The 10,589-nt window shown below is 45.0% G+C and overlaps 1 protein-coding gene across 6 annotated transcripts in view; it reads right to left on the bottom strand.

Annotated features, from left to right (window-relative positions):
- Positions 1-3,338: 3,338 nt before the first annotated feature.
- The window catches only part of CYFIP2 (cytoplasmic FMR1 interacting protein 2), a 54,023-nt gene continuing 46,772 nt past the window's right edge, over positions 3,339-10,589 (bottom strand). For all 6 annotated transcript variants that reach the window (XM_017828173.1, XM_017828178.1, XM_017828177.1 and 3 more), the window contains 3 exons: positions 8,610-8,848; positions 8,037-8,184; positions 3,339-7,486 (listed from right to left, as the gene is read on the bottom strand). In XM_017828173.1, the coding sequence (XP_017683662.1) occupies positions 7,319-7,486; positions 8,037-8,184; positions 8,610-8,848 (555 nt within the window). In that variant the 3' untranslated portion in view covers positions 3,339-7,318. The remainder of the gene's footprint in view (positions 7,487-8,036; positions 8,185-8,609; positions 8,849-10,589) is intronic.

Raw genomic sequence — 10,589 nt, 5'->3', positions numbered from 1 at the left:
GCACTAGCTGGGGAATTTGTGTCCCCCCCGTCCCTTCACAGGCTGCCCCACCTGTTTGCTCTGGTGCTCTGTGGGCTCTCCCCTTTGCTGGACCTTTTCCAATGCCCTGAGGTCTTGCTTGTAGCTGGGGAGTCCTAATTGTGATGTGATTATTGGCAGTTAAACTCTGTCCAAAATAAATTCCAAGCTTTTGTGGGTGTGTGTTGTTATCTGTGCAGAGCACAATTACCCACTGTGCACAAAGAGGGGTGAGGGAGGGAGCAAATTTTTATGGAAGAGATCTGGGATTAAAATAATCCTTTTGGTCATGGTGCAGCCTCATACATTACTGCCACAGCATGGTGCAGTTAAAAGCAATAGGCACTTCGGGCCACAGCTTTACCTTCCCCTGTCAGCTTGATTTCCTAAAGGAAAAGGCTAATGTGACCACATACATGTGTATTTATGTACTTCCCTTCATCCCCAAAGATATTTGATGCTGTGGACTGACTTTTGCCAAATTTGACAAGGGGTGAGACCTCCAAAAGAAGCCATTCTAAGTTCTGGGAAGAGAGACATGACAGGGAAGAGGTCCCAAAAGCAGCGAGCACTGCAGTGTGAGCTGATTCTATCAGATACCAGGGAAGGAGTGTGCCCAGTCATCACCACTGTGGGAGAAACTTCAGTCAGATCCTGTAATCAACCACAGACACAAGTGCGTCACATATTTCTTTCTCTTTGGTGCAGGGGCTGTGGGGTGCAGTGCATAAAATCAGAGAGTCACAGGAGTTGCACTTGATGGAATTAGCAAGGCTGTGTATGGCAATATGGGAGTTAAAAGCCAGGTAGGATTGGCATGGAATTGCCTTCTACGCTCAGTCAAGGGCAAGTTGAGACTGATAACAATAAAGCAGGGATGCAGCCAATGCCTCTTTTATTGCTTCATATCCTCATTTTAATGGGAAGGCTATAATTAAGGGAATTCAGCTCCAAAGCTATGACCTCACTGGTTGATACTCACATCAGATGCTGCCTTAAAAATAACTCATCAGAAATCAGGGAGTCTTCCATAGTAGCTCATCTTCTAACAATGCAGTTCCTCCTGAAATACTGGTTTCCAGGCCAAAAAACTTGATTGGAATCCAGGGGGCAGAGCAAGACAGCTTTGCATGCAAATAACCTCTTTAGCAACATCAAAAGGCTTTTCTTTGCCCTGCTCTTGTCTGCTCATCTCTTCTATTCTGGAGAAATGATGGAAAAATACTGGGTATCAACTGTTCTGTATTAAAAATAATGGTGGAAGTATTGTGCTAACAGGTGATGGAAACTTTTGCCCTTGGATGTCTGCTAGGCATGGTTCCTGTGGAAACTTTCTGAACAGGATTGCAGCATTCTGCTCTGGCTTTGTACAGTTTTAGGGTTCTGAGGAGCCATTTGCTGCTTCAAAGAGAGGGTAAATCCTTTTTCTGGCAATGACCTGATAGTGAAAGGGTTAAAGGAATTGCCTGCTGTTGGATGATTGCAGCACTGCTTGAAAGGATGCTCAAGGCTTGAAAGACTGAACTTAGTTGAGCAGACAGCTTTAATTCAGCCTGTTTCAAGGTAACTGTGTCTGCAGTGGCTGAGGCTGACATTTGGTGCTACAAGGGTTTAGACACCACCAACAGGGAGAGTTCCCAAGCCAGTCACACCCATGGTGGGTTCCCACCCTTGTGGAACTGCCTTCCCCATGCCAGTGCACGTACCTGTGGGTCTGAGGGGCTGCTGAGTGATCCAGGGTCACGAGGCCATAAAACACAACCCAGCTCCTTTCTCCCAGGGTTGCTAAATATTTTATCCAGATCAGTCCAGTGATCCAGGTCACTGTGGCCCCATAAAGCATGTATGTTGTCAGAACAGGAGTGGTGGGTTGGTGATGGATGGGAGCTGGTGCTCAGCGGGCATCGGAGCAGCAGTGGGTGCCAGAGGTGAAGTGACATAAGTGACAGACAATCAGCAGATCGTTTGTTTGCAGACCTCTTATCTGCTAGGCATTTGCATCAGAATTCTAAATCAAGCAAAACTAGATATGAAAGGCACTCCTGGCTTGCAGAAGGGGTCACAGAAAGGGTAATTTTATTAAGCTTTTGAAACAATCATTAATGTACTGTTCTTCAAATGGGTGAAGTGCCTCTAATTTGAAGATGTAAACATATTTAGGAGCACTAGGAAGATGTGAGCCTATATCTTTGATTCTGGTCCCTTAGGGTTGGTTGTTCAAAATTCAGAGTCTTGGACCCTGACACCCAAACAAAAAATTGCTTCTGGCTTCAGGTGAGACCATGTGAGCTCTCAGCTCTTCTTAGGGCTGGTGTAAGAACTGGGGTGTGCATGACACAGCAGCTAAAATTAGTTTAAAAAAAAAAGAGAAGTCTTGATGGAAGAAAGAGTGAAACCCAAACAACCTGCCCAGTATCAGTAGCCGAGGCAGAAAGAAAGTCCTGCTCTCCTCTCTGCCATTCCCTGCAGAACTATGTTGAAATCAGTAAACATTGGGCAACTTTCAGCCATTGGGCAAACAGTTCTGCACAGCAGGATGTCACCCACAAAGCTGCAGCACATCCTGACTTAAAGCACATTGGAAAGATCAACAGAGCTGCCTGGTCATGGTGTGAAGTTCCCTTCCAATTTTATGTGAAGAATCATTGCATTTCTATTCCTCTTAAGCTAAGAAGCTGTTCCCACGAGGAACCTTGGGAAGAAGCTATGAAATGGAACATCAATTACAGTGTTTAATCTAGAGCTGAGCACAAGAGCTCCCACTCCCATAGATCTATGTCAGTTGTTTCACCTTAATTCCTCAGCTCCCAGAAAATCTTTTCCCCTCAGTTCCCACTCCTTCTGCAGTCAACAACTGCAGCTGATCTTTGGATGCTTCTAACACAAAACTAAGAACGGTTTCAAATGGAAATTTGGGAAAAGAATAGCAAGGAGCATCTCGGGGAATAAAAAAGGCTCCTGTGGAGTTGACAAGGCTATGGTAATGATAGGAAATTAGCTCTCCTCAGTTTAGCTTTGTTTTCAGTAGAGCCCGTCAAATTGTATCACAAATAATTATATAATTTTCCCTCCACTGACTCCCTAATAATAAAACAAGTTTTCATATAAATATTTCTTGTGCCAGGAAGTTTTTCTCTAAGATCATTAACTTTTTGATAGGAAAATATGTCTGTTCTCTGTTGACCAAAATGCCTCATTTTTTTTCCTTTGGTTTCGACAAAAGCTCAACATTTTTATCAACTTAGCTTTTCCTTTGTGCCAAGTGAAATGGGAGGCTCTTCCTAAATAACAGATATCACAATGACAATAACACCACAAAGTAAAGTCTGCCCATTTCATGAATGAGCCCAATTTTTATTTCTCTTCATCACAAAAGTCATCCCACATTTGTTGTACACACTGTTGGTTGCTGTGTTACGGGACATATGACCAGGTACCAGATGCTTTACTCTTGCAGAAGCACTTCTAATGGAGATGGAAGCTTCTGTTGGCTGTATTTCAGAACAACAGCAAAAAATACAAAACCAAAATATCATCTTCAGCTGCATAGCAAATATGGATCAAAAATTTAACACTGTATCAGATCACAAGCGTAAATATACCTCACCATAAATAAAATTCATTGTACAAAATAACTCAAGCAGCTTTTCATACAAATATGGTACATTTGACAACAGTTTTGGAGAATATTTTCTTGGGTTTTTTTACACCTTCAATTCTTTTTTCTCTTTTTCTCAAACATACATGAACCTACTGGACTGGAGTAATGCAGGAGAAAAAGGACTAATGTTTTCAATGCTACTAAGTGCTGTCAGACTTTAAAAGGAAAACCATTGAAGTGCTGAGCTTGAACTAGTTTGCTTCCCCTTTCTATTGTAGCATTGAAAGTCAAGTGTAGCATCATTCCAGAAAAGCATGTGCACTGCCAATAGTCCCATTTTATAATGGCAAAGCCAGAGGGAACATTAAAATAACCTGGTCTGACTTCATTCATAACACAGGCCATCCTTTCTCCCGCCCTGTAATTCCTGCATTGAGCCAACAACTTGTCTTTGAAGTAGACATTCCAAGTGGTGGCTGGTGGATCCCAGGGAGTTTGCAGACTACTTCAGCATAAGGAGGAAAATATAGGTAAAAAAGCAAGTCTGTAGTCGCTGGACTTGGAAGTATTCAGACAGGGGTCAACATTTCCCTAGGAAAAGAACATTAGGGGTCTCCAGATTATAAAAGGCTGAAAACTACAGGACTGGAGCATATCTGCAAGAAAGACACCCAAATTTGGCAGAAAGTCTTCAAGTGTGGAGAATATGCCCAAACCTGTGGCAATCTGTTATTATTTAGCTCTACTGCCACAATTTGCTCCCTATTTCCATTAACAGTGATGACATTAAAAAAAGGATGGAGGAAAAAAAATCTACTTTCATGGAGTTGTTTGAAGACCCAAGCCTGGACCTCTTTCTTATACACAGTTAAGGAAGATGAAAGAACTGAAGCTAAAGACTATCTGAATCTTTGAGATAATCAAAGGACAGTAACATCAAATCTCAGAAATTAAGACTGTAAGATCATTCCTAGCTGATATCTCATACGACTTGAGCAATAAGGCAAAACATCTGCATACACTCTACAGTCAAAACAGTTTACATTTCATTCATGCACTTTGACATTTTGCTCAAAATATTTAATCCCTTTGAATCTGAAGGGATTTTACATTTTTGCCAGCAAATCCAAGGGCAACAAATAGATTTCATCTACCTGTTCTTTCAAGTACGTGCAATGGTGTTTTGCAGGGTTTCAGGAACCATTATGGCAAAACTACAGCAAAAGAATTCAAAGAGTTTTACAGGTTTAGGTGAAATATCTCACAACTCACTTCAGACCTAAACAGATGCAAACAGGCATTTAAATTCACCTTACTACATCCCATTTTGTAGATAGCTGAGACCGGGCCATTTGGTACAGTTCATCCTTCTGTAGCAACCTCTTGCTCATGCTGGTTTCTGGAAAGACTCCAACATCCCATAATAACAGATGCAGTAGGACATTTAATTTGTGCTGTGCCTAGAGGTGGCTCTGAGAGCCAGACAGGGACTTGTGCCACCTTTTCAGCAACACTTTCATACCAAAATAACAAGCACTTACTATTTAGGTCAGGAAAAACTGGATCTTGGTTGGATCTATCTTCCTCATAACTTGTTTTCCACAAAAAATAAAGTGCTTAATTCTCCTCTTCCTTTTAAAAATATATATCTTTAAATAGCCTCACTCCAGTAGTGTAGAAGTGTTGGAACATGATGGAAAACCAGAACTGACATCCTTAGTGGAAGAGTAAATAGAGAGCAAGTGCCCTGTTAGTGTCAGCAAGTTCCAGATGCTCTTCTGCTGCTCTTCCTCACAACATGGAGGAAACAACTCGCCTTGTTGGGCTGGGTCCTTCCCCGCCACTCCAGGATTTCAGCCAGACTTCCTGAGATTTCAGTTTACTTTCAGGTTACTGTGCTGCACAATTTCCTCCCTGCAGTTGAAATGTCTGTCTCAGTAATTAAAGGAATCTCAAGGTGTGAAAATGTCCAGCACTTGTCATGTGTGGGGTATTTATTGATTTCCGTGGGTGTCAGTGATGAAGGTCCAAGAGAAGAAATTCATCCCACCCAACAAGATCATCTCTCGCCAACAGTTTGGCTGTTGTTTCCTAACACAAAATACTCCAGCTGGGACATTCCTAGTAATTAATTCTATGTTCCTTTTGAGAGAATTAACGCCCAGGCTCTGCCTTTTAACATCTGTAACAGCATACAGTTTACAAGGCATGATGAAATGCATGAAAGGAATATATATTATCACATCTGTATACTGTCACAGCAATTATCTGCTGTGACCAGCCTAAAGCTGAGGAAACATTGCCAGTGGTTAGGCTGGGATCATTTTCTCTTGGAGCATGTGGTTTAATCTCCTTTAACTTCAAGCACAAGCTTTTCTATCACTCCAGTGACACTACTGAGGGGAAGCAGGGAAGACCACGAGTTATGAAATCCTCCTTCAAGTTCCACCTGAATTTGTTCTCATTATCCAGGGATCTTAGATTAGCTGAGTAGGAAAAGGAAACAGACTCCAGTATTCCCTCTGAAAGCCTTTAAACTTGCAAAATTCTTGGTATTTTTTGATGCTTATCCTTTGTTTTACCTCTTCTAAACAATTACATCATTTCTGAGTGATGGGAAGTTTCCTAAGCCCTGCTGATAGTCACCCTTCTCTGAAGAAAGGTATTTGGTCACTGTGCCTCTAGGAATTTGTGTAAACCAAGGGAAAACAGCATCCCTGAACATACAGAGATTATACACCCCAGCTCTCATCCTTGGCTGAAGATCAAAGATCCCATATGTTCAAGGTAACTACACCTGCATCCTGCCAGGACCAGTGATTATTTCCACCCAAGTTAATATGTTCAAGAGCACATTCACATGAATGCAGCCTCTTCTGTAGTCCATAGGAAATCTGATTTAGTCCATGGAAGATGTGTCTTCAGGGGAGAACCTCTGCTTTAAAATAAGTGGATGGCCCACAGCAGGGAAAAAGCCAGGCCATTTTCTCTTTCCCCAGCTCTCTGAAGTGCTCAGGAGTTATTTGGTGACTACATCACTGCTATTCTGAAGCCCACATGCCAAAGCTCCCTCTAACAAATGCTGGAGAGGCCGAGAGCATGAAGCCCACCCAGCCTGGGGCACACAGCCATCCACGACCCCCCTGGCAGGGCTCCTCTGCACCCATCGCTTCATCCTCAGGGCGCTGACATAAGTGCCATCCTGCCTTCATCCCTTCTTCCCCTCCAAGAGTGAATCAGGGACTTTTCTTCAGACCCTCCTGCTCTGTGGCTGGTGGCACATGTCACTGGGGGGGCTGATTTGCCCCACTGCTCCTGCGGTGGGAGCGGGTTCCCGGCGCTGTGGAAGCATGGGACTCTTCCAGCAGGACCCCCACGCAGGGGGCTGCAGTATGGCTTCAGTGATGTGTCTGACCGAGTGAATCACAGGGAGAAACCGGACCACTTCATGGAATAAAAGCACGTTTTGCCCACCCACCCCCACCCACCCCCAAGTCCGAAAGCTACAAGTAAAACCGATCACAGGGATGGTACAGAGGAACATGCACTCAAACGGGGCCGAGGGGAAGATGCGTCCTCGGGTGTAGAGGCAGACCCAGCATCACTTCGCTGCCAGGTCTCACACCAAGTTTACCCCTCCCAGCTGGTTTGGGTTCAGTCCCTTCTCCCTTCCCAACCCACGTGGGGTCCGTGTCCACACTAGCAGGTGGTGGCCAGCGACTGGTGGATTGGGGGCTGGAAGCAGCGCACGTGCTCCACCGTGGAACTGTCTGTTTCCACCGACTTCATGTACTTGTTTAGGATGGCAAAAATCTCGTTGTTCAGGATCTGATACTTCCTGATCCTGTCGGCCATCTTCTTCAAGGGCTGGAGGGATGGCGGGGGAGAAAAACAGTAGATGAAGAGTCTTATGTCATCTGATCAGCTAGAAAGTAACAGTACCTCTGACCTGCTGCTGGAAACCTCTGCTAAAGCAAAGCAGTTATAACACGTGTTACTGTTCCACTTAGCACTTCCCAGGGACTGGTGACTCGCTTCATTATAGGGTTTGATGACTCAAGCCAGAGCATTAACAAGATCAGTGAGTGGTCCTAAGTTAACTGTTCCAAAGTTTAGACTCCCAGCTGCTTATTGATAAAGCCACCAAGATCACAAGATGGAAATACCATCTCCTCAGATCCTGCTTCCCAACCCCAGGAAGAAGGGAAAGCTTTGGGAGAAAAAAGATTTGATTTTCAAGCCAATTAAAACCTTTGCCTCTCTGCTGAGACTGCAGCTGGAAACCTTAGAGTGAATGTGTCCAGTTTAATAAAGTTAACACTGGGCATGGTTGTAATTGATGAGTTTAGACAAAGCAAGATAGAAAACAGAGGAGTGTGTTAGTTCAGGTCCTTTGGGACCTCACCCTTCAACTTACCACGTTTTTTATGATTTCATCCTTCCCATCCTGCCTCTGCACCTTCAGCAGGTGGTAGCAGAAGTCAAAGAGGTCAAAGCGCCGTTGCTGTCCAAGGAGAACAATAATAGAGCAACCTGCCCAGTTCAGACCATCTCCAAAGCACTGCCTGGAAGGAGGACAGGGAGATGGGGTGGGGAGAGACAACAGGATAGAGTCAGGCAAGAGAAGTACCACGGCACCAGGAACTTTCTTTGGTAAATTCCTAGGGAAATCAGGTTCAATCCTGCTCCTAGAAAGTGGGTGTACACCAAGAGAAACGGAACTCAGAAGGAGCTATGCAGAATTACACTCAGGCCAGGCTGTGCAGGGTGAATCACAGGGTGAGATGGGTGAGGACCTAGTCTTGGGTTGTTGGCCCATCTACCCACCTCCTTTGGGCACGTCCCTTTACCTTGCTCTTTTCTCCAGCTGTTCTGATAGAAAGCCTTCTGAGCATCAGTTTATATCCATGCACAGCAACATCAAGGACCCACGTTCCCCCTCTACCTCCACAGTGGCCAAGGCTGTCCCTGCCGGCCCCGGGACACTCACTCTGCAGTGAACTCGTTGGTGCCCACGGGGATGCAGTACACGAACTGCATGGCACTCCAGAGCCGGTGGAACTCCACACACTCGTCCACGTGCATGACCCCGTTGGTCGGGGGCGGCCCGCGCCAGATGGGGTCCTGCAGGTAGCTCCGGATCCGCGTCAGGATCACCTCGAACATGGACAGCCCGCAGCACAGCCGCTCCTTGGTCAGCAGGTCACCCTCCCGGGCGATGGCTATTTGCTGGGGAGGAGGACAACCAAAGGAGCAGAAGTGATGATGTGGCACAGACAGACACCCTCGCGGGACTTAACACTTCCCGGTCTCTCCCCGGCTCTTTCAAAGTTAACACAGACCCCATGGAAGGTCCAGCCTTACCTCTGATGGCTGCTCCCATGGCACTTCCCACTCAACCCTCAAACAGGAGACTTAATATTGTGCTCAGTTATATTTTACCAACCTCGGTATCTTTTGGAATAACTATGTACATCAGAAAATGAAAGGTGAAGGCAAAGCTCTGATCAGAAATACCGATCCTTAATTCTGCTAGCATGCTGTTCTGTTCTGTTAGTGCTACTCAGCATTGCTGGGTTTCATGTAACCATTTCTGCAGATTATGAAAATAAAACAGGAGAGAACAGGGACATTTTGCTTCCCAGGACATTGCCATCATCTCTTTAAAATGCAGATGGCCCAGGGCTTACTTGATTTCTTTTGTAGTTAGGGTTAAAAAGCTCTGAGCAGGATGAGAAGCCACTGGAACCTTAATACTGGAAAACCTGTGGTTTATAAGAAAGTCAAATAATACTTTTTCCAGATGTGGAAGCTTTACATGTATGGACAATTTCTCTGACATTGCTGTTCAGATTTAGATATACAAATCTGGAATGGCTCCACTGGATGGAGTTATTTTGGCTTTTACACTAAAGGAAAATGAAAAGAGAATCAACTTCGTTTCATCCCCATTGCTCCCGCAGGAAAAAAAATGGGGATTTTAAAAAAGCAAGCAGGGGCTGCCCCTGGGAGCAGTGACCTCCCTGAGGTCACTGAGTGGAGCTGTGGTACAAGCATGGGGGTCACTTGCTGCCCTATTTATTGCTGTTCCAAAGCATGACTGACTTCTGTTTGCAGAGCTGCCAACAATAACATGGGAAATGGGAGCTGAGTGCTGTCAGAGCTGTGCCTGTGGCTGTGGGAGGCTCCAGCTCTGCCATGCTCACCCTGGTAGATGAGAGGCTGCCCCGGCCCCACAGGCAGAGCCTTTTACCCCTCTCACCACTTTGGCAGAGACACGCAGAGCAAGCGTGACACTTCCCGAGACCCCGCGTGTCCTACAGGACTTCCTGGAGCCTTAAGTAGTTTTTAAGTATTTGCTCCATTTCCAGCTATCCCTGTAATGCCTATGAAAATATTATCCCAATCAGAGTCACGATGGGGACTCAGAGCAGCTGGGACAAAGGGCAGGGACATGTCCTGGCCAGACGTTAAGAACATGAATTATGCTCCGTTTACTCGGGTCACCTTCATTCCACTATGAAAAAATTTATGAGTGTGCCTGCACACCCCCCTTCCTGACTATTAGTTTATGCTGGAAGTAACCTAAAGCATTTTTAGTTTGATGGTTCTTGAAAGTAGAAGCGTGATAATTCTTGTTTGTGTCACATTTTCAAGGATGTTCTGGGAACCTCAGCTCAGTTAATGTTCAACTAATAGCAAATATCATGGGACAGCTGTATTGGTCTGCGGAGGCCAGATTGGGTCCGAGATCCCTAAACCTGTTAAACTCAGGAATAATATCACCAGTTCCATGGCACACACCTGCATGTGTTTGCTTAGCAAGTAAAGATTTATTTTATCCAGCTTTTTGATAGCTAAATGCTGTACACTTTCCCTGTCTTCTCCTGCTCCAGGCTCTTAAGGGTACAGATCTGCAGACACCAGTCTATCATGGCAAAATGAGGACACAATAGAAGTAGAGCCATTT

This window comes from Lepidothrix coronata, unplaced genomic scaffold, assembly GCF_001604755.1.
Source record: "Lepidothrix coronata isolate B3197 unplaced genomic scaffold, Lepidothrix_coronata-1.0 Scaffold146, whole genome shotgun sequence".
In the NCBI taxonomy this organism is placed as follows: domain Eukaryota; kingdom Metazoa; phylum Chordata; class Aves; order Passeriformes; family Pipridae; genus Lepidothrix; species Lepidothrix coronata.
The sequence above is the reverse complement of the archived record's forward strand: the minus strand, read 5'-3'. Positions and strand labels throughout refer to the sequence as shown.